The sequence below is a fragment of the Suricata suricatta genome, chromosome 14 (genome assembly GCF_006229205.1).
Source record: "Suricata suricatta isolate VVHF042 chromosome 14, meerkat_22Aug2017_6uvM2_HiC, whole genome shotgun sequence".
Taxonomy (NCBI): Eukaryota; Metazoa; Chordata; class Mammalia; order Carnivora; family Herpestidae; genus Suricata; species Suricata suricatta.
The window spans coordinates 60,507,205-60,532,380 of NC_043713.1; the positions used below are offsets into that span (position 1 = coordinate 60,507,205).

General features: G+C 38.6%; 1 protein-coding gene across 1 annotated transcript in view; it reads left to right on the forward strand.

The window, feature by feature from the left end:
- The window catches only part of MAPK1 (mitogen-activated protein kinase 1), a gene marked incomplete at its 5' end in the record, with an annotated part of 100,907 nt that overhangs the window by 41,404 nt on the left and 34,327 nt on the right, over positions 1–25,176 (forward strand). The window contains 2 exons of the mRNA XM_029921590.1: positions 17,970–18,152; positions 19,825–20,014. Coding sequence (XP_029777450.1) covers positions 17,970–18,152; positions 19,825–20,014 — 373 coding nt within the window. The remainder of the gene's footprint in view (positions 1–17,969; positions 18,153–19,824; positions 20,015–25,176) is intronic.

The window sequence follows — 25,176 nt, forward strand, 5'->3', positions numbered from 1 at the left end:
TCAGCTCAGAGCCAGGAGCCTGCTTCAGATTTTGTGTCTTCCTCACTCTGTGCTCCTCCCCTGCTCATGCTCTGTCTCTCAAAAATAAATAAATGTTATAGAAATTAAAAGTTGAAGGGCACTGGGGCGCCTGGGTGGCTCAGTCGGTTGAGCCTCCAGCTTCGGCTCAGGTCAGATCTCACGTTGGTGGGTTCAAGCCCCGCGTCAGGCTCTATGCTGACAGCTAGCTCAGAGCCTGGAGCCCACTTCAGATTCTGTGTCTCCCTCTCTCTCTGCCCCTCCCCCTCTCATGCTTTATCTCTCTCTGTACCCAAAATAAATAAAACATTAAAAGAAAATTTTTTAAAGTTGAAGGGCACTTAAGTTAGATTTTGAATCCTTAGCAGAACTGCCCCATCACTGTCTATTTCTTCAGACTCCTTCTAAACCTTATGCTTTTGCTTAGAAAGCTGCAGCCATAGTGGCTTTCTTTTGGGTCCACAAATACTCCACTCTAATACCTCCTTGCTTGTAGAATACTTGCCTTCTCTGCCCTTCCTCAGCTTGCCTAATTCCTGCTCATCCTTCAAGTCTGTTCTATTATTTTTTAAATTAATTATTAGTACTATTTTTGAGAGAGTATGCATACGCATGCAAGAGGAAGGGAGGAGTACAGGAGAAGGATAAGAGAGAATTTTAAGCAGCCTCCATGCCCAGTGGAGCCAGACCTGAGGCTCAACCTCATGACCATGAGATCATGCCCTGAGCTGAAATCAAGAGTCAGGATGCTTGGGGCCTCTGGGTGATTCAGTCAGTTAAATGTGCAAAAAGAGTCACCGATTGAGCCACCCAGGTACCCCTTCAGGGCTGTTCTAAATGCCACTTCCTTAGAAGGAAGAACCTTCTCGGAACCATTTAAACCAAGTTCTCTAGTTGTCCATGATGACATTAATTACGTTCTTTCCAGTTTTTCTTGGCATCCGTCATAATTTGTATCCTTTTAGCCATATATTCTATTATATGTAAATATATATTAGCACATGCTTCTCTTTATTTCTCCCACGTTGCATAAAGTTAATGAGAGCAAGGAGCTTTCTATTTTCACTGTTGTTTCCACAGCACTTAATGCACTGTAGGTGGTTAATAGGTATCTGATGAATATATAAAATTACTTGTGACATTCGACTGTTAAACAATTGAATGTTTTAAAGGTGCCTCCTTCAATGTTTATTTTTTGAGAGAGAGAGAGACAGAGTGTAAGTGGGAGAGGGGCAGACACAATCTGAAGCAGGCTTCAGGCTCTGAGCTGTCAGCACAGAGCCTGGCATGGGCCTCAAACTCAGGGACCGTGAGATGGTGACCTGAGCCGAAGTTGGACGCTCAACCCACTGAGCCACCTAGGCGCCACCACAAAGGTGCCTCCTTCAAGATCCTAAACTATCATATCTTCTTCTTGAATATAAACTTATATTAGTTTTTATCTCTGTCACATCCAGTGAATCTGTAAATTGCCATAGTAACAAGAGTTCTTAATCTTTTTGTGCTATGGATCTTTTAGACAGTGAAACTATGTAAGATTCTATTTTAATTCCAGTATAGTTAACATGCAGTGTTATATTAGTTTCAGGCATACAGTATAGTGATTCAACAGTTCTGTCCATTACTCAGTACTCATCATGATAAGTGTACCCCCTTTTTTTTAACATTTATTTAAAAAAATTTTTAATGTTTATTTTTGAAAGAGAAAGAGAGTGCAAGCTGGGCAGAGGCAGAGAGAGAGGGAGACACAGAATCAGCAGCAGGCTCCAAGCTATCAGCACGTAGGGCTCAAACCCACAAACGGAGATTATGACCTGAGCTGAAGTTGGATGCTTAACCAACTGAGCCACCAGGTGCCCTAACATTTACTTAATTTTGAGAGAGAGAGCACAAGCAAGTGTGTGGGAGGAGTAGCGAGAGGGAGACAGAAGATCTGAAGGAGAGTGCAGAGCCCAAAGCAGAGATCAAACTCCTGAACTGTAAGATCTTGACCTGACCAAATCCAGGAGATGCTTAACCAGCTGAGCCACCCAGGCGCCCCAATAAGGGTATTCTTAATCTTGATATATATGCTTCTTTATTAATGCCATAAATAGTAAGATCAAGCAGCAGGTATAACAACTAGTATAACTTCAAAGTAATGAGGAATATTTCCAGAATTACAGTTGTAGTCTTCTCACTAGTCTTCCTATTTCTAGTTTTAGCCTACTTCATCAGTTTTAGACTTGTATTTTTTATATAGTGTCACTCTTAGAGCCCAAGGATTCTGTTATCAGAATAAAGGATAGATTTCTCAGCTTTCTCAGTCTTACATCACCTATCACTCTTTCCCTAGATGGGTTCTAAACTCCAGCCATTTGGAAGGACTCAGCAGTTGTACTCAGCCTTTCATGTTTTAGCTCTGCAGCTCCTTCTTCCTACAAGCCTTTTTCATAAACTGCCTATTTTAAATCCTGCCTGCTTTTTTTTTTTAAATGCCACCTTCTGCAAGAGATCCACAGATAGTAACACAGAGCAGTGCCTGACACAGAATAAACACTCAATAAATTGTAGCTATTATTAAATAAGAATTGTTCATGAAACTTTTTTATTATCACCACCACTTAGTTCCCAGTCAGTAGACTATAAACATTTTGAGTGATGTACATATAGGAAACAAGGTAAAGCAATATATCAGTAAGTGTGAGCAAGCCTAATATAAAGTAAGTGCATTAAGTGATTAATACTTAGATTTTTGTTTTGATCTTAGTTTGAATGTTTATCAGTATTACATCGGAGCACAATGAGAAAATGATTAAATAGACTTGGATATTTCTTATCCTTTATACATAGTCACCCCAAAACCCATCAGAACTCACTGGAGGTATGGTAGATTTAAAGTACTCTCAATCATTCTTTTTATAAAACAAAGCCCTCAGATTCATGGAATTGTATTTCCCCCCCCACATTTTTAATGTGCTTTAGTTGCTGTCCAGTACTTATCTGCCTCATACATAACATACACCAAAAATAAGTCTTGACATGGGAGAGACAAGACTTGAAAGTACTGTACCAACTGTGTTAACTGTTGTTACTTTTTTACACCCTAGTAAATATGACCTAGAAAGGAGGAGATGTGATCAGAAGCCAGACGGTGTGAAAAGTTCCCTGTATAAGCCAGCTATGTGGAGCAGTTCAGAATTTAGCTTATATAAGAATACAGGATTGGAAGTGCAGCTGCAGCTATCAAGTTGACTCACTGCTCGAGGAGCTTCTGTGGGCACTAGCAGCATTGGAGAAAGCTATAGTGTCAAGTGCCTACTTTCAGGCCAATGGATAGACCCAAATGTATCTAGAAAAAAGCAAGTACATTCAAGGTAGCACGAGGAGACACTCTTATGAGAAACAAAGGAATACATACTATCAGTGAAAGGAATTATATCACAAAGGTAAAGCTGTTCAAATAAATAAAGCCTTAAGAATAAAATTTAGTTCCTAACCTCTATGAACCAAATAAGTAATTAGAAATCTAAAATTTTGAAATAATGCCTTTATAAAGTATAAAAAGTTCATACAGCAATTTGGAGGTCATTGCCCCCCACACACACATTTCTCCCTTCAAACAAGACTGCTGCTGTCTGTCCTATTGGCAAAGAGATTTGAAATGGTTTTTCTGTTTCCCAGAGTCCAGAATATATGAAAGTATTCCTATGTGTCCAAGTGGGAATCTGGAAATAATTGCTTCCTTTTATAGTCCAAGAGATAAATATTTTAATATCCAACTGTAACCACTCTGGGTTTTTACTTAGACATCAGAATCAGTTTTTACTCTGTTGTAGTGACCGTCTCTTTTCCTCTCTTAACCAGTGTCTATTGCTTAGTTTAAAAACCAGTATTGAGAGAGCACTTGTAGGTTTCTTTTTTCTTTATATTGGTACTTTTATAGATACAGGTGTTTACTTTCTCTCAGATTTTGTACATGAGAAGGTTTTAGATCCCAATCTTTTTTCTCTTTGTATTACATTTTGACTAGTTTCTATTGCAGTGTCTGCTAGGTCACCAAGCTTTTTCTTCAGTGTGTGATTACTAATTCCAACCATTGTATTTTTTTCATCTCTAGAAATTTGAGTCTCTCTCTCTTTTTTTTTTTAATTTGAGCGCGTGCACACATGCATGTGTGTACAAGCCAGCGATGGATGGGGGACAGAGAGAGAGAAGAGACACAAGGCTTCATCCCACGACCCAGGGATCATGGACCTGAGCGGAATTCAAGATTTGGACACTGAGCTTCCCAGGCACCCCACCTCGAGTCTTTCTTATACTTTACATTTCGCTCTTTGTCATCCTCTACCTTGTTTTTCTTTTTATATTTATAATTGTCTTAACATTCTTGTCTACTAATTTTATCATCTCTGTAATTTGGGTTTTTTTTTTTGTTATAATTATTGGCTTTCTCTTCATTATGGGTTATATTTTCTTGCTTTTTTGAATATTGGTTAAATTTTTATTACATGTAAGACATCATGGATTTTACATCACTGGAGTGGTAGATTTTTTTGGTATTCCTTTAAATATTTTGGGGTTTTTTTTCTCTGGGATGCAATTAAGGTACAGTTCAATTCTTTCAAAGCTTATTTTTAAGCATTTTGGGGCAAGTTCAGAAATAGCCTTTAATCAAAGACAGAAATGGCCCCAGCACGGAGTCAGTATCCTTCTGGCGACTCAGCTTTTTGCCTGTGTGTTAGGAGGTCTTTCCCTCTCCTGGTAATAAGACAGGAACTAGCCCTAGCCCTGTTCTACATGGGTTTAATTAGTCCATCAGCTCTTTTCTGATGGCTCCTTCCCCAGCCTTGGAGTTTCATTATGCATGTGCTTCTGATCATTATTCAGCTGAAGACCCAAAACCCTCTGATGATCTCCACCTTCTCTGAAGTTCTCTCCTGTCCTGTAGATTGCCCAGTTGATTCTTGAAATTTGAATTGTCCTACCCTTGTGGAGACAGCCAGGCTCCATTTGGGTTTCCCTTCTCTTCTTTGCTTCCAGGAAACACCAGCCAGGGCAGTCATAGAACTAATTTTGCCCATTGTTGGATGTCTAAAAACTTGTTTCACAAACATATTGTCTGGATTTTTTTTGTTTAAGGTAGGAGAATATATCAGCCTGTGTTCTTGCATTATGGCTAGAAGCAAAAGCCTTTGAAGATATTTAGAACTTCAGGAACTCTCAAGTTATTGCCTTATTTTAAGCTGTCTTGTTGTCATTGGGTTTTTTAAAATTTTTATTTATTTATTTTGAGACAGCACACTCAGGTGGGGAGAGGGAGAAGCAGAGAGAGATGGGGGAGAGAGAAAATCCCAAGCAGGCCCTGCACCATCAGTGTGGAGCCCCAGGTCAGCATGGAGCTTAATGTGGGGCATGATCCCATGAACCATGAGATCATGACCTGAGGCAAAATCAGGAGTCCTGAATGTACTTAACATTCAACTTTATTTTTATGAAAGATTAAAATAACTGTTTATGAAATGCTTATATTTCCTTCTCTACTTATTAAAGTTAGCCCATGTTATCAACATGCTAATTATTTCATCAATTTTGGAGGTATCATTTAGTGAAATATCCTTGTCAGATAAACTTTTTATGTTGGAATAATTATAGGTTTACAGAGAAGTTGCAAAGATAGTATTGAGGGTTCCTGTATCCCCCCACCCAGTTTGTTTCTCCTGATGTTGTTATCTTTACATTTCTGTAGTAAGCTTATCTGGATTACAAAACCAACATTAGTATGGCTAAACTCCGGACTTTATTCACATTTCACTTTTTCACTGATTGCCTTTTTCTGTTCCCAAGATACCACATGCATTTTGTTGTCATGTCTCCTCTGGTCTGTGACTATTTCTCATCTTTTGTTTTCATGACCTTGACAGTTTTAAGGAGTACTGCTCAAGTCTTTTATATTACGTCCCTCAGTTTGGATTTGTCTCATGTTCTCATTATTAGGCTGGGGTTACAGGTTTGGGGAAAGAATATCACAAAAGTAAATGCCCTTCTTTTTTTTTTTAATGTTTTATTTTATTTTTGAGAGAGAGACAGCATGAGCAGAGGAGGGTCAGAGAGAGAGGGACACACAGAATCCGAAGACAGGCTTCTAGGCTTTGAGCTGTCAGCACAGAGCCCGACATGGGGCTCAAACCCATAAACTGTGAGATCATGACCTGAGCTGAAGTCCATCGCTTAACTGACTGAGCCACCCCGGCGCCCCTGAAATGCCCTTATCTCATCCTGTCAAGGGATTTGCAATATTCATGTGACATCACTGATGGTAAGAACTGTGATCACTGGGTTGAGGTAGTATGTGCTGGATTTCTCCACCGTAAAGTTACTGTTTCTTCCTTAGCAAATTCTATTCTAGCCTTCCGCCTCCAGCCTCAACCCCAACATGTCCCCCTGTGCCCCACACTCCATTGCCCCATGTTCCCTCAGGCCTCTCTGCACCTTTACACTTTCTTGGCTTGTAATCCACTTCTCTTTTCCCCTCTGGCTAACTCTGGGGAGCCTTTTCTTTCACACCACCCACTGCTTTCATAACACCCTGTGCCTCTCAGTTGTTCACCTGGATTTGCCAGTCATTATCCTCCTCCTTGCCTTTAAAAAAGTCAGCTATGCTTTTTCTGCTGCTGTCCCCATTCCCCCCTCCGTTTACTTACACCCACATTACCACAGATCATCTCATTGCAGATTCAGTGAATGTTTGCAGCTTTTATCTTTGTTAGTGTCTCCTGTTTGGAACTCTTTTCTTCTTTGGCTTTTGAAACCCCACCCCTCTTCCGGGTTCTGGTATGTGGTTTAGCATGTGGCTTTGGAGTTGGACAACAAGAGTTCTTTGCTCATTCCATTATTACTTATTACTTTCTCTCTTTAGCCAGTTACTCTTCCTCTGACTGCTCCTGAGTTCTTTTCTCAGTCCTCTAATCTCAACCACATCTGTTCTCAGCAGTACTACCCAGTTGGTTTGTTAACAATTCCAGCATCTTATTCCCAACCTTGATCTCTCCTTAATGCTCTTGGAAGCAGAGAACCTTTACTTCCTCCATTTGAATCACCTACAAGCATCCTTAGATCTTTAAAATCAGGAAGTTGAAGACAATCCTTGTCCTCCCCAATCCCCCATCTTTATTTTGTACCTCTCAAACCCAGCCTTAAAGTGTGTAAGGCTTGTGTAAAGAATACAGAGTGGGGAGGGGGGGGTCAAATGGAGCCCCATATACCATATAAATCAAATTAAGAAACCTTAAATAGGGCACCTGGGTGGCTTAGTTGGTTAAGCAACCTGATTTCAGCTCAGGTCATGATCTCACAGTTTGTGGGTTTGGGCCCCAAGTCGGGCTCTGTGCTTACAGCTCAGAAACTGGAGCCTACTTCGGATTCTGTGTCTCCCTGTCTCTCTGCTCCTCCCTCACTCATCCTCTTTCTCTGTCTCTCAAAAATAAGTAAACGTTTAAAAAAATTAGAAAAAGAAACCTTAAGTATAATATATTCTATCCTTTTACCATACATACTAACCTTCTTAAAGACTGTAATTCAGCTTTAAATCAAACGTTTGTGGACCTCTTAGAGTTTGGTGCCAGCAGTTCCAGGAAAGCAGGCCTCTAGCATAGGCCTCTTCTCTTCCCAGTTTTAGGGCTGTGCCCTGCCATGAGCTTTAACTTGTGTGTATGGACACCAGCTTGACATGACAGTCCAGGTGCAGTGCACACCCTGTAAACAGCTGCCCTTTGGCTCCTCTGTGGTATATACACTAGAGGAGCATTCTCTCAGCAGAGTTGCCTTGGAAGAGGCCTACATAGCCTCAGAAGCAGACTCAGGCTATGGGGAATACTGGGGCTCTGATGGGCATGTTCTCCAGACCCCCAGACCCTATAAACACTTCTGTGGAGGGTGAGGGCCGCAGTCCCCATAGATGTCCTGCTTGTTTCCTTGTTACTTCCTGCTTTTCTTGGTACCCTTGCTCCTCTTTCAGAAGTCTGCTCATTCTTCCGGATATGGTTTCTATAGGTTCTCATCTTTTTTTAATCTTCTACTAATACCCTTATTTGGACTTCATTCAAATCCAGCTTCTCTTTGGATTTCAGAAATGCTTTTCTGAGGTAAAGGCATTATATGTTGTCTGTTCCTGTCTCCTTCCCTTACTAAATTACAAACTTCTTAGCTTCTTTTTTTTTTTTTTTTTTTCTCAAACTTCTTAGCTTCTTAAGGGCAGGATCAGTATGTGTTTTCATCACCAGTCCTAACATGAAGTCTTAAATGGGAAGTGCTTGACAAGTGTGGCTTGAGTCCACCATAGCTCTGGCGTCATTCTTGTGTTGTTGTGGTAACCCTATCAAAACAGGAAATGAAGTTAGGTTAGCATGACTTGTTCATAATTGACTCATGCTGGTTCCCTTTTCTTCCCTAAGTGATCACAAAACATCTGTTAAAGAATCTCCAGAATTTTGTGGGCTTCTCCTTCCACATTTACTGATCAAATATGTTTCTGGAATCTGTCTTTCGCACCCACCATGCCTCAGTTCCTTTTTTAAGGAATTGATTAACAATTGATCAACAATATACTGCACATATTTAAAGTGCACAGTACATTGGACATCATTGAAACTATCAACACAACCAAGATAACATTCATCACCTCCAAAGTATCTAGTTTCAATTTGTATAGTCCTTCTGGCCCACCAATTCCCTCTCCTCCCCAGCCCTAAGCCACCCTATAATCTGGTTTCTGTCCCCAGAAATTAATTTGCATTTTATATGAATGGAAGTACTTTTCTGATAGTCTGGCTTTATTCAGCATAAATATTTTGAGATTCCTCTGTATTGTTTATATCAAGTTCATTCCCTTTTATTGCTGAATAGTAAGATTCTGTTTTGAGTATTGTGTGTGCTCACCTCCAGCCTTGACTTATTCATGTCCTTCATGATTTATGGATCTCAGGATTCATCTGGAACTTGAGGCCACATTTATATAAGATGACTGGCTGTCAGTAGATTGAGTTCCTCAAGAGGAGGGTACTATTTATAATCTTGTGTCCTGTTAGAATAGACCTTGGTACATAGCAAATACCAACCCGAAACTGGATAAAAGTTCCTCCTTTATTCAGGGGAGGAGGTGTGAATGAGAGAGAGAGAGAGCGAGAGAGAGAGAAATAATATACTCAATTCCAATCTTTTTTAAATGTCTATTTATTTTTAAGAGAGTGAGAGTGCAAGCAGGGGAGGGGGAGAGAGAGGGGGTCAGGTAATCCAAAGCAGGCTCTGTGCTGACAGCAGTGAGCCTGATGCCCCATGCAGGGCTTGAGCTTGTGAACCATGAGATCATGAAGTTGCCCCGCTGGCCACTTATAGCCTGAGCCACCCAGGCGCCCCTGCCCAATTCCAGTTTTAAAGATTATTCTGTTTTTTCAGGTGGGAACAAGGTTAAATAAAGATATTTTGTACTTCTTTCCATTAATTATTTTTCAAGTATTTTTGTATTATTGGTCAGGAATTTCAAAATAATTGTGTTTCCTCCTTTAAAGGGTATTCTAGTCAGTATTCCACTAGTAATTTCTCCTGTATGTTTTTAGCCCCTAATCAAGATTTTTTTTTAAGAGGCTCACATGGCTCTTCAAGATAATACATAAAGAGGTATACAGGGAAGGGTTTTGCTCTCCTGTCTGTCCCACTCTGGCTTGGCATTCTGTCCCTATACCACCCCTCCTTTATTTCCTGTGTATCCTTCCAGACCTCCTTTATGCAAACATAAGCAAATGTTAATATATATCTTTTATTATTTACTAGAAAAAGCATATTTTCCAGTGTTGGACCATGCATTTTTTCCAACTGAACAGATCTTCAAGATCTTCCATATCATTCCTTTTCTTGGCTGCAAAGTATTTGTTTGGATAATTACCCCCCCATAGATGGATGCTTTTTTAATTAAACTTTTTATCTTGAAATAATTCTAGAATCATATGCATTTGTAAGAAATGATACAAAAATCTGTTTCTCTCAGGAGTAACGTCTTATATTACAATCATACATTACAGTATAAATTATAGCACAATACCACAGCTGGGAGATTGGCATTGATACAATCTATAGAGTTCATTTATATGTCACTAATTTTATATGTGGGGGTGGGGGTGTGTTCTGTGCAATGTTATCACATTTGTAGGTTCACATAGCCACTACCATTCTTTTTGACATCTATTTAAATGTTTAATTTTTCCTTGTTAACATGTCCTTTTTTCCCTTAAAAATTTTTTTATTGAATTATAATTGACGTACAATATTCTGTTTCATGTGTACAGCATAGTGAGTCAACATTTGTATACATCGCTGGTTACCATAATAGATCTAGTTACTATGTGTAACCATACAGAGTTAATACAGTGTCATTGACTGTATTCCCCATTATATATTACATCCCCAAGACTTACTTATTTTATAACTGGAATTTTGTATCTCTTGATCCCCTTTACCTGTTTCACCCCACCCACAACCCCTTCCCCTCTGGCAGTCACCACTCTGTACTCAGTATCTATGAATCTGGGTTTTGTTTTGTTGTACTTTAGAGTCTCCTTACAAGTGAAATGAGTATATATCTATTCATAACATAGAAATACGTATACACGTATCACACATCTTCTTTATCCATTCATCAGTAGACACTTAGGTTGTTTACATATCTCCACTATTGGTAAATAATGCTGCAAAAAACAATGGAGTATGCGTATCTTTTCATATTAATGTTTTTATTTTCTTTTGATAGATACGTAGAGTGGAATTGCTGGATTGTATGGTAGTTCTATGTTTAATTTTTTGAAGGACCTTCATTCTGTTTTCCATAGTGGTTATACCCTTTTAAAATTAAACCATTAACTGTAGTAAAAAAACATGATGTAAAATTAAACATTTTAACCATTTTTAAACATAGAGTTCAGGAATGTTAAGTATATATTCACATTATTGTGCAGTAGATCTGTAGAGTGTTTTCATCTTGCAAAACTCTAACTCTGTACCCTTGAACACCATTTCCTCATCTCCTCCCTTCCCCTAGCCCTTGGTAAACCACTATTCTACAATCTGATTTTATGAATTTGACAACTTTAGATACTATATATGGGTGGAATCATATATAATACTTTGTGACTGGCTTTATTTCAGTTAATATGATCAAGATTCACCCACGTTGTAGGATATGATAGAATTTTCTTTCTAAGGCTGAATAATATTCTAGTATATATACACATCACATTTTCTTTATCCATACATACATCAATGGACATTTGTATTGCTTCCAATTGTCTATTACAAATAATGCTGTAGTGAACATGGACGAGCCATTATCTCTTTGAGATCCTTTTTTGTTTTTTGTTTTATTTATTTATTTATTTTTATTTTTTAATGTGTATTTATTTTTGATAGACAAGAGACAGAGCATGAGGAGGGGAGGGGCAGAGAGAGAAGGAGACACAGAATCCGAAGTAGGCTCCAGACTTTAAGCTGTCAGCACAGAGCCCATTGGGGGACTGGAACTCACAAACTGTTAGATCATGACCTGAGCTGAAGTCAGAGGCTCCACCAACTAAGCCACCCAGGCGTCCTGAGATCCTAATTTGATTCTTTTGGATATATATACCCAGAAGTGGGATTGCTGGGTCATATGGTAATCTAGGTTTAATTTTTTTTTTAGGAACTTCCATACTGTTTTCCATAGTAGCTGCACTATTTTACATTCACAACAGTGCACAGATGTTCCAGTTTCTGCATGTTCTCTCTAACACTTATTTTTTTATTTTTTGATATTGGCAATCATGATGGGTGTTAGATGACATCTTATTGCAGCCCCCCTAATGATTAGCCATGTTTAACAACTTACATGCTTGTTGGCTGTTTGTGCATCTTGTTTGGAGAAATGTCTGTCTGACACGATGTATTTTAGTGTTGTTTTTTTAAATTGAACTGTTCTTAAATTCCTAAGATTAAATTTTGGTTTGGACACAATGGGTTTTTTTTTTACATTTATTTATTTTTGAGAGACAAAAACAGATCATGAGCAGAGGAGGGGAAAGAGAGAGAGGGACACACAGAATCGGAAGCAGGCTCCATGCTCTGAGCTGTCAGCACAGAGCCCAACATGGGGTTTGAAATCCACAAATTGTGAGATCATGACCTGAGCTGAAGTCAGACGCTCAACTGACTAAGGCACCCAGGCTCCCCGGACATAATGGTTTTTTTGTTGCTGATTTTCAAGCAGGTGCTTATAAAAGAGATTATTTTTTAGTCTGGGTTTTAGTTTTTTTATCATCATCATTCTCATCATCATTGTTTATCTAAAAATTTTTTTTAAATATTTATATTGAGGCAGAGAGAAACAGAGCATGAGCAGGGGAGGGGCAGAGAGAGAGGGAGACACAGAATCTGAAGCAGAATCTCAAGCAGGGCTTGAACCCACGAATCATGAGATCATGACCTGAGCCGAAGTCAGACACTTAACTGACTGAGCTACCCAGGCACCCCAGTTTTTATTTATTGTTAAGGATTATTTATCTTATAGAGATCAGTTAGACAACTTTTTCTTAAAGTTGAACAGTTTATTTAACCTTGAATTTTTTTTTGAATACAGCAAGTTTATGAGTTCAAAGAAAAAATACGAATATCTAAAATTAACTCATCCAAAGACTGTATAGTCACATACTGGATTAAGATCCTAAACCGCACCCATACATTGTTTACAGAAAAGCATTGTGTTAGTTGTGGGGGAAATGGAGAGGAGCAGAGGTTAAGTTCTTAGAGGGGGAAACAAAGGAAAAGAGTTGGTAATGCCAAAGTGATTTTAAAGCAAAAACTAGTAAGAGATACCAAAACGTTCATGGTAGTAGGTATAGTAAAATAAAATATATAAAACAAACTGAGAAATCTAAGGAAAAATGATCAAATACAGAGTTAAGTGTAAATTATTTGTGATCAGTTCTGTGGCACCAAAAAGGAGCTAGGAAACAGAAAATGAACCAATGCAATGGACAGGTCATACCTTCTTTTCAAGTGGGAACTAGTGAGGAGATCTCATGCCTTCTCACGTAAAAGGGGTCAGTTGGTTATTTCATTACCTGGTGTCTAGTGTTGATATAGTTGGAGAAGCACATTGACCATAAGCACTCTCCCCAACAGTCTTTTGCTTGAAAGCAAATTTATGGCTGTGTTTAATTACTCTCTTTAAGTAAAACTAGAAATTTATAATGTTGAATTTAAACTAGTATTTTATAATTGTTTCAACTTTTGCTCTCTTCTGTTGGATTCATGTTCTATGATTTTAATTACCCAAAAAGAATTTTAAATTCTGAAAATATTCTCCATATTGGATAAGCTTGTTTGAATGACATATTCCTCTGCCTACTGAACTGAATATCAATGGTTTAGGCCTTCATGCAGCAAACCAAAGCAAAATAAGATTTGAGTAGTGATTCTTTTATTTAAGGAAATATATATTTCCAGGCATCTGGATGGCTTAGTCAATAAAGCATGTGACTCTCTAAAAAATTTTTTTTTAATGTTTTATTTATTTTTGATAGAGAGAGAGAGACAGAGCATGAGAGGGACAGGGGCAGAGAGAGAAGGAGACACAGAACCGGTAGCAGGCTCCAGGCTCTGAGCTAGCTGTCAGCACAGAGCCTGACGCAGGGCTCGAACCCACAAACGTGAGATCTGACCTGAGCCGAAGTCGGAGGCTTAACCGATTGAGCCACCCAGGCGCCCCTAAAGCATGTGACTCTTAAACTTAGGATTGTGGATTCAAGCCTCATGTTGGGTGTGGAGATTACTTTAAAATAAAATCTTTGAGGACAGCCTGGGTTACTCAGTCATTTGAGCATCCACCTCTTAATTTCAGCTCAGGTCATGATCCCAGAGTCCTGGGATTGAGCTCCCCATTGGGAACTTCATTGAGAATGGAACCTGCTTAAGATTCTCCCTCCTCTTCCCTTTACCCCCTGCTCCTTCTCACATTCCTGGACTTGCATGTGTACACTCTCAAAATATAAAATAAAGTAAAATAAAATAAAACAAAGGATGTCTGGGTTTCTCAGTTAAGTAAGTGTCTAGTTCTTGATTTTGGCTCAAGTCATGATCTCACAGTTTGTAGGTTTGAGCCCTGTGTCAGGCTCTGTGGTGATAGTGTGGAGCCTGCTTGAGATTCTCTCTATCCCAGTCTCTCTGCCCATCTCCTACTTGCACTTGCTCTTTCTCTCAAAAGTAAATAAATATTTTTTTAAAATCTTTGGGGGGGAAAGGAAGTAATATTTCATTTCGACGTATTGGGGGTACCTGAGTACAATATGTATATTTTGTTTAAAAATAATTTTTTCAAAGTTTATTTAAGAGAGAGAGCAGGGGAGGGGAAGAGAGAGAATCCCAAGCAGGCTCCATGCTGTCCACACAGAGCCCGATATGCGGCCTGAACCCATGAACCATGAGATCATAACCTGATCTGAAATCAGGAGTCAGATGCTTAACTGACAGCCACTCAGGAGCCCCTTAAACTTTTTTTTAAGTTTTTTGATCTGTTCTGAGAGAGAGAGAGTGAGAGCAAGCAAGCATGAGCAGGGAAAGGACAGAGAGAGGAGAGAGAGAATCCCAAGATGGCTCCACACTGACAGTGCATAACCCAGTGTGGATCTCGAAACCACAAGACTATGACCCAAACTGAGGTCAAGAGTTGGACCTTAACCAACTGGGCCACCCAAGTGCCCCTATATTTCTATATCTATGTCTGTCTATATATAGATATAGATATGTATACATATTTTTTTAAGTTTATTTATTTATTTTGAGAGAGAGAGAAAGCGAGAGTGGAGAAAGAATCCCAAGCAGGCTCCACACCATCAGTGCAGAGCCCAATGCAGGACTTGAACCCATGAACCGTAAGATCGTGACCTAAGCCAAAGTCAGGCACTTAACCAGCTGAGCCACCCAGGTGCCCCCTGAGTCCAATATATTAATGATAATGTGAGATAATTGAAGTTGAGTAAGATAAGGGGCCTCCTATAACAGTTTTGTGATGGAGTCATACAAATGCATCAGTAATTCTCAGAATAAGTAGACCAACAAATACTATTATAGGAGCACAGACTTGAGAATAAACCCATTTACTATTTTATATCTCTGGCTCTTACTTTAAGAAACAAAAAGCAATATCTTATTCCCTGCTTTTTCATTGTTTCAGTCAGCAGACTGATACTTATTTTACTGATATTGATATTTATTTTTTATTATTATTATTTTAATTTATTTTGTGTGAGAGAGAGAGAACACAGATGAGCAGGGGAGGAACAAAGAGAGGAAGAAAGAGAATCCCAAACAGGCTTTGCGCTGTCAGCTTAAAACCCAACATAGAATTCCAGCTCTCATATCATGAAATCATGACCTCAGCTGAAACTGAGAGTCAGACACTTAACCGACTGAGCCACTTGGGCACCCCCAGGTACTGATATTTATTAAAATGAAAAGCTCTTGGGGCGCCTGGGTGGCTCAGTCAGTTAAGCATTTGGCTTTGGCTCAGGTCATGATCTCACATTTATGGGTTCAAGCTCCGCATCAGGCTCTGTGCTGACAGCTAGCTCTGAGCCTGGAGCCTGCTTCGGATTCTGTGTCTCCGTCTCTCTCTGACCTTCCCCTCCTCATGCTCTCTCTCTCTCTCTTAAAAAAATAAATAAAAACATTAAAAAAAATTTTTTAATGAAAAGCTCTTATAGAAATATTAAATAGAATATTGATCATAAGATAGTAGTAACACTCAAGATTAAAATTCATCATAAATTTGAAGGCATAATTATTACTGCTTCTGCTTGGAATTCGATTAAGTCAGACCTTAAGGGTCAACTTGGAAAGAACTGGCAGCCCTGTGTAACAGCTGTGGAATTCTCTCTCTCTCTTTTTTTAAGTTTATTTATTTTTTAGTAATCTCTACACCCAGCGTGGGGCTTGAATTCATGACCCGAGATCAAGAGTCACATAGTCTTCTGACTGAGCCAGCCAGACTCCCCTGGAACTCTTTTGAAAAATACTTTATAGGTTTTGTTGTAAGAGTACCCAAATATTTTGGTTAAATTTCTTTTAAAAAGGAAAAGAAAAAAAAAAAAAAGAAAAGACTGTGGGAAACAGTATGGAGGTTCCTCAAAAAAATTAAAAACAGAATTACCATATGATCCAGTAATTTCACTAGTGGATATTTAACCAAAGAATATGAAAACACTAATTTGAAAAGACATATGCACCCCTGTGTTCATTGCAGCATTATTTACAGTAGCCAGCCTATGGAAGCAACCAAAATGTCCATCAATATTAGACGAATGGATGAAAGTGTGGTGTGTGTGTGTGTGTGTCTGTGCACATGCGCACACCATGGAATATTGCTCAAGTAGCCATAAAAAAGAATGAAACCTTGTCGTTTGGAGGAGTCTAGAAGGCATGCTGATAAGTGAAATAAGACAAATACCATGATTTCATTCATATGTAGAATTTAAGAAACAAAACAAATGAACAGAGAAAGAGACAAAAAAAATAGAGCTCTTCCCTGCCCTGACCCCCAAGACTCTATTTAAATATAGAGAAAATACAGGTGGTTACCAGAGGGAGGTGGTTGGATGGGGCAATGGGTGAAAGGGTACTTACCTTGATGAGCACTGAGTAATATATAGAATTGTTGAACCAATCTTTTGCACACCTGTAAGTAATGTAATTTTACTGGAATTAATTTTTTTTTTTTTAAAGAAGGCCTAGGATGAAGCCCAGGAACAAGCTTTTTTTTTTTTTTTTTTTTTTTTTTTTTTTTTTTTTTTTTTTTTTTTTTTTTTAACACGAATGACCCTGATTCCAGGTGTCTGGGGACCACAATTTGAGCAGCACTTTAGTTGAGCTGTCAGGCACAACTGTTGGTGGCAACCTATCAATGCAGCATGTACCCAGGTAGAGAGATACAAAGAGGACTGACCTGAGGAAGGATGTAAGCCTAAGATACTTTGGAAAAAGCGGGCCTAGGGAGATTAGTTTTTTTGGGTAAATGAATTTTCCTCTATATAATTATGGGAATGTTACCTGGACAATGCATGTAAAAACACTGCTGTCCCCTACTTTTAAAAGCATTATGAAGACAAAATGTAGTTAAGTATATGAAGAGCTTTGAAGGGTAAAGTTTTTTAGTGCTTAAGATGTTATAGTAAATTTTAAACTTACGAAGTATTGTTAATACTGTATTTAAAATGTGATTCCCCCCCCCAAAGGCTTCTGTGGTTTATGGTTAAATGCCATTTTAATACATATAGAGCCATCATTTTTCTTCAAGAATAATTTGCTTATCATTTATATGAAGGTCAGTCCTCGAACTGTATGAGCCTACACAAATTGATTACTTGAAATAGTTTCTTTTAAAAAAAGAAGAGTCCTGTCATTTTGCAAGTAAGACACAATAGATGCAAGCAATCAAGGCATCCTCTTGGGTCCTTTTCTGTTTGGGATAAAGATGTGGTTGATGGTTATTTGGATGTTTCTGTTGAGTCAGAGGAATCTGATGCAACAATAGGAAGTTGTTTTGGAGAACAAATGATTACTCTCACCAGAATGCACTTGCTGTTAAAAACAGTGGGAAAATATTTAGTGTGTGCATGTGTGGCATAAACCCATGAACCTGGGCTTTTGACTGTGGGCATCTACACATTTACCAGGGCTGGACCTTCTAATTAGTTTGAGATTGAATATGTGCTATATCGTGCCAGCTGCATCCTTCCTAACTTGGGGATTTTTTTGTGGGTAATATACATAACTTCATGTGTATGAAACAAGTATTTACCCTATGTGTTAATATTTAATTACTGATTTTCATTCTTTCTGCCAAGGTGTTTTGAGAACTATTTTAAATGCCATCTCTCCCCCTATTTTTTTTTTAGCTCTGCTTATGATAATGTCAACAAAGTTCGAGTAGCTATCAAGAAAATCAGTCCTTTTGAGCACCAGACCTACTGCCAGAGAACCCTGAGAGAGATAAAAATCTTACTGCGCTTCAGACATGAGAACATTATTGGAATCAATGATATTATTCGAGCGCCAACCATCGAGCAAATGAAAGATGTGTATCCTTTTCAGGCAACTGACTCCACTGATTGGTCACCTTGTTAAATAAATGTAACTTGAAATGCCTGGACTTATCAGAGTAAAGGAAATATATATATAAAGCACATTAGAAGGGAAATTGTAATCTGCTTGCTATTTACTATAAGATTTATGTAATTTTTATCTTTGATTCATTTTATCAGTTGTCAGTAACTATTTTTAGTGTCTTTTGGCAAATCCAGTATTTTCTCTGTTTCAGTAAAAACTTTAAGTGTAGTTAGGGAGAATCTTAACACCATTTTCAGTCATTTTTTTTTTCTGTTCAAGGTATGGTTTGTTATGGTAAAAAGAAATGACCAGTAGACTAAGAAAGTGGATGTTTTGGATATCACCTGCTCAAACCCAGACTGTCCTGATCTTAGACAATGTCATTCACCTCTAGATCTGTTTTCTCATCTTTAGAATTAAGGTCCTAGCCTTCAGGATCTTTAAAGCTGACTCAGCTCTGAATTTATGTTATTAATTATGACCAACATTTAGAAATCTGGACTAAGCAAGTCCAGAGGACACTACCTGGGTAAAGACTATATTTGAAAGACAGAAGTGGTAAGTATACTGAAGAGGGTCTGCCAAGAAAAAAAGTTGCTGTTCAGGCTAGTATAGCATTCCTACCCCTTTTCTTCAATATGCATTCTGCCCCTCCGAAGACAGGCAGGCAGGCAGCTAGCTCACTGTCTCTAGCAGCCCTTTTCATTTTTAAACTGCTCTATTATCGGGCTCTAGTGCTATTTATTTTAAGTGAAATGCCTCCTGCTGCTACCACCTGTTGTCCTGCTTTACCTTTGCTTGGAAAATCAAGTCTCTTTCGAGATGACAAGTTTTCAAATCCTGTTTCCTTTGAATCCCATGAATCTGTAGGGGACATACAGTAATGTTTATAATACACAGAAATGAAGAATGCAAAAACACTTCTAATGAAATAATAATATGGTAAAGTTAAAAGCTAAAGGGTTTTATAATTTAATTTCTATAAGAAAGAAGTCAGCCATAGAGAACATAACATTCTGGATGGCGTGGATACATGGATAGTCAAGAAAGCAAGGGGAACAAAACCAGCATGAGCTCCTTAGCATGACTTCCCAATATTCTCTTGTATTTAGGATCTTAATGTTAATTGAAGAGTCAAGCACATAGCTGAATTTAGTAGTGATGTGTTCTAGGTCTGTATTTCTAAAGATTTTATGGCTGATTCTTAAGGATCGGGGACAAGAAGGGAGGTAAAAACATTACAAACAGCATTACAAGTCATTGCTGGACCAGAGAGTATGATGTTTGCTGGCCACCTCCCTTTCCAGTAATTCTTGGAAAGGGTTTGTTGATGATGGTCACCTTGCAGGACTATGAGACTGAGACTTCACGATTGGCCAGTATTTCCATAACAGCCTGTCTCAGTTCAGTCTATGCCTGTTATTGGGCACATCGGACAGATATTAATGCCTATTTTGTCACAGGACCTAAGAAGGAGTTAACTACTTTAGATTCCTTTCATAGAGATATACCAAGTTTCATCAGTTTCTCATTTCCCTTGTAGGCCTCATGATATAATGACCATTTAGGGAGAGGGTTCATTTTGTTTTTAGTTCCATACATGTAACCAGATACTTGGTGTGTTACCTTAACCTGTCCAAACAGATATATAGTACAGGACCTCATGGAAACAGATCTCTACAAGCTCTTGAAGACACAACACCTCAGCAACGACCATATCTGCTATTTTCTTTACCAGATCCTCAGAGGGTTAAAATATATCCATTCAGCTAATGTACTGCACCGTGACCTCAAACCTTCCAACCTGCTGCTCAACACCACCTGCGATCTCAAGGTCAGCTAGGTTATTTACTCTGAGGGTGATACTGTTGGAAAAACTCTTTCACTGGGGTATATTTATGTTGTCATTCGTACTTAAAATTACACTAGAAATAAATAAAAACATTTTTATAGCTTAAAAACAAAGAATGTAAATAATGAGTGCTAGTCCTCTTCATCATGCCATCGTTCCTCCTCTCCAGAGGTAACCACTGTAACATATTGGTGTGTTTTCTTCCAAAGTTTTTGCTATGCTTTTACATCTATGTGTACATTTATGCTTACATATATAAAAGCAGGATCGTGTGCATTATGTGTAAGTTTAAAAATCATCCATTTCATTGGCAACCTTTTTATTCAATAAATTTTATACAAAGAACGCTCAGAAAGGGATGTCTGAGTGGCTCAGTTGTTAAGCCTCTGACTTCAGCTCAGGTCATGATTTCATGATTCATGAGTTTGAGTCCCTCATTTGGGAGCTCAAGCCCTGCTTCTGGTGAACCCTGCTTTGGGTAAAACATGAGCCCCACTTTGGGTGAGTCCCTCCTCCTCCCCCCATCCCCCCACTTTGGGTGAGTCCCTCCTTCTCTCCCCCCCACTTCAGGTGAGTCCCTCCTCACCCCTCCCCCCCCCCACCCCTTACTGACTTGCTCCCTCTTTCAAAACAAAACAAAAACAGAAAAAAAACCCATACTAAGAAAACAGCACCAAACTTAATTTTAAGTACTTTAATGCCTAAATAAGGTATTCCCAACAAATAGGGAGTTCTCTTAAAAATGAGCAGCATTTGTGTACATATATTTTGTTTTAATAGTATCTGTGCTAATAAATGAGGGAAATCTACAGATGTATTAGATATGAAAGGGTTTGGATTCAGTCCGATAAAAATAGTATGAATTCAAGAAGAACTAGATAAATGGAAAGATATTCCGTGTTTATGGATTGATTGCAAGATTTATTCTTGTCTAGATAGCCATGCTCCCCAAATTGGTCTACATAGCAAGGTGACTGTGTCAAAGCTCCAGGTGGCTTGGATAGGCTGATTCTGAAATGTATATGGAAACTTAAGAGACCCAAAATAGCCAAATAATCTTATGAAAGAACAAAGTTGGAGAGCACACACTTCTTGATTTCAAAACTTACTACAAAGCTTTTATATTCAAGACACTATGATATTGGCATAAGAGTGGGCATTATAGGGGCACCTGAGTGGCTCAGTCGGTTAAGCATCCGGCTTCAGCTCAGGTCATGATCTCATGGTTTGTGGGTTCAAGCCCCGTGTTGGGCTCTGTGCTGACAGCTCAGAGCCTGGAGCCTGCTTCAGATTCTGTGTCTCCCTCTCTCTCTGACCCTCCCCTGCTGGTACTGTCTCTCAAAATAAATAAATAAATAAATAAATAAAGAGTGGGCATTATAGATAAATGGAATAAAATTGAGAGTTAATAAATAAACCCATATGCTTATGATAACTGATTTTTCATGAGAGTGCCAAGATCATTCTTTTCAAAAAATGGTGCTAGGACAATTGGATATATACTCCTGCCATGTACAAAAACACAAAACAGATCAAAGACCTAAATTTAAGAGCTACACTAGAATAGGCTCAGATAACACAGAAGTGAGTTTTTGCAATTTTGTGTTAGATAAATCCTATTAGACATGACACCAAAAGCAAAGGCAACGAAAGGGGGAAAATTGGATTTAATCTAGATTTGGAACCCGTTTTAACAAAATAAACCATCAGGAGGGGTGCCTGGGTGCCTTAGTTGGGTAAGCATCCGACTTTGACTCAGGTCATGATCTCACAGTTCTTGAGTTCAAGCCCCACGTTGGGCACTGTGCTGACAAGCTCAAAGCCCGGAGTCTGCTTTAGATTCTATGTCTCCCTCTCTGCCTCTCCCCCCTCTCAAAAATAAACATTAAATAAATAATAGTAAATTTTTAAAAAAGTAAACCATCAAGAAAGTGAAAAGACAACCCACAAAATGAGAGAAAATATTTGTAAATCATGTGTCTGTTAAGAGACTTTTATCTACAATATAAAAAGCTTTCATAACTCAACGATAAAAGATAAATAACCCAGTTTAATACAGGGCAAAGGATATGAATAGACATTTCTCAAAAGAAGTTACACACGTTGCCAGTAAGTACATGAAAAGATGCTTAGAATCCTGAGTAGGTAGGGAAATGCAAGTCAAAACCACAATGAGATAACAGTTTATCACACTAAGATGGCTGTAATCAAAGTCAGATGATAAACATCGGTGAGGATTCTACTTGCAGGTGTATAACTAAGTAGAATGAAAATGTGCCCACACAGAAACTAACATACAAATATTTAGAGTAGCATAATAGTAAAAAAAAAAAAAAGTGGAAATAATTTGAATGTCCATATGATGATGAATATTCAGGGGTACCTGGGTGACTTGGTCAGTCGAGCCTCCACCCCTTGATTTTAGTTCAGGTCATGATCTCCCCTGTTTGTGAGATCAAGCCCCACATCAGGCTCCACACTGACAGACTGGGGCCTACTTGGGATTCTCTCTGCTCCTTCCCTTTTCTTTCTCTCTCTCTCTCCCTCCTCCCTCCCTCTCTCTCTCTCTCTCAAAAAAAAAAAAGTTAAAAAGTGATAGATCCATACAATGGAATAAAAAGGAATAGAGTGCTGATACATGCTATAATGTGGATGAATCTTGGAAAACTATTATATAAGTGAAAGCAGCCAGTCATAAAAGACCACACATTGTGTGATTCTATTTATGTGAAATGTCTAGAATAGACAAATATGTAACAACAGGAAGTAGATTAGTGGTTGCCTAGGACTGGTGAGATTGGGGAGGAATAGGCAGACTGCTGATGGGTACAGAATTTCTTCTTGTGGTTACAGAAATGTTCTAACATTGGTTGATGGTAATGGTTGTGTAGCCTTGTGATTATAACACCAAAAACTATCAACTTGTAAGCCTTAACTGGGTGAATTGTATGGTATGTGAATTACATCTCAATAAAGTCGTCTAAAAAGTGTATTTAGATGTATAGCAACGATCATTTCTTGGACTTCTGTTTAACAGACATTCCTGTGAGAAGGAAGAAGGGGGAATGTCTGTTCCTGCAATCTCTAAACTGATAGGTCAGAAGTCTGATAAACAACAGATGATTGTTATAATATCTGCTATAACTGATATACTGAAAGAATTGGTATACAGATACAAAGGAGAAAGGTGGGTTCTATCTGGGGCTTTGAGAGGGGTCAGGAAGACTGTGGCTTCCATGCTGGCCCTCCAAAGATGAATGAGCAGGTTTTCACTAAGGGAGTGGCTCTCTCAGGCATGATGATATTGTTTGGCAGTAGATCATTGAGAACCTTCTGAAACTATCTGAAAAAAAGTATTGGGTTCTGTTAGTAGGTGACCAGATAGCTTATTTGCTCTCATTGAGTGTTTAAAACAGGGTGTCCAACATTCTGTGAAAGGTGGTAGAGGGTAGCTTCCTATATTAGATACAGTTGGGTTCACCTCTGTCATCTCTTGGGATCCTACAGTTAGATTAATATACTCCTTACATGGGGTGTAAGCAGATCCTTTCCATGTATCTGTGTACCTAAAAGTCAGGTGAGCACAAAAGGAATGAAGCTGCTTATAGGAATGGCCATACTTTGTTGGCTCTTAGTGATTTTCTTGAAAAACATTATTTTTATGTCTCCTTTTTTTTTCTTTTTTCTTTCTATTTCTTATCACAACTCTATTATGACAGATTATTTTTGTTTTTGGAGAAACATTCTCAATCACTATTTTCAGAATATAGTATTTCTGGGAAACATTGACTCTTGTGTTTGAAAATGCTAATACTTGGGGCACTGGAGTGGCTCAATCAGTTAAGTGTCTGACTTCAGCTCAGGTCATGATCTCATGATGTGTGAGTTTGAGCCGTGCATTGGGCTCTGTGCTGACAGCTCAGAGCCTGGAGTCTCCTTCAGATTCTGTGTCTCCCTCTCCCTGCCCCTCCCATGCTCGTGTTTTGTCTCTGTCTCTCAATAATAAAAATGTTAAAAAATTAAAAGTAAAATAAAGATCTTATAAAAAAGAAAGAAAATGCTCATCCTTAAGACAAAAACAGAACCATACTACTTTGTTGTCTGTTCATTGTTTGTGGCTCGTCTTTATCTAGGGCCATTTATTGTCTGCTCATTAAAATTTACACCCACATTAATATATCTGTGTTGTCCATCTGCACAATACAGGTATTGTTTCAAAAGCCAGGGTAACACACAGACTCAGAAACATAATAGGATAATTTAGATATTTACAGTAGTACAATTCACCTACATTTTGAAATGTACATATGGGGTGTACATTCACATAGATATAAATAGTCAGGAGAGAATCTCATTTGTAAAGATGAGTATGATATGTTGTCTCTGATTTGTCATGGTGGACATGTCCTAAAGGCAGGTTAGGGCACAGTGACAGTTCAGGTGCATACATGAGGATTGAAAGAGCACAAGTGCTTGAGCTCTGAAATCACTGTGTATCCATCATTCCTCCAAACCTTGGGGTGACCATCATGCCTATACTACAGGCTCGTGTGCTTAGAAAGTTTGTAACCTGTGATCTTACTCATCTCTTGCTATTTAGGGTTTTCTGAAATTTCAAGTAGACAATTATATATGTCATTTCTTCCTTTTTCTGTTGGCTTCTGTGTTACTAAAGTATTTCCTACTCTTGAGCCCTCAGGATATCAGCTGTTATCAATGTCTTGGACCTTTAATTTTGGACTCTCCATCAGTCCATGGCAATAGCAGTTAAGATTTCTTTTTCGCTTCCATAAACACACTTTGCACTTGTTATCTAAAGCCTTGAGACAAGTAGATGTTGACCTCTTAGAACTTTTCTGGGAGCCTCTCTTATAGACTCCCTGTTTCTCAAGGGCCACAGAAACACAAGGGTCATAGATCCTGTTTGGAGATTCTGCTAACATATTTCTAGTGGAACTTCCAGTGGAATGAGGTCTCTAGCAGTTTCTGTCCTTGATGTTTGCTTAGACTGAGTGCACAGAACTCATAGAGTCTCAGGATGCTAGGATCATAGTGTTTGTGGTTCTGGGTGTGCCTGGGAAAGAGGACTCGGGAAGATATGAAATGAAACCTATCCTTGGGGCTTTCTCTGTTTAATAAATCTC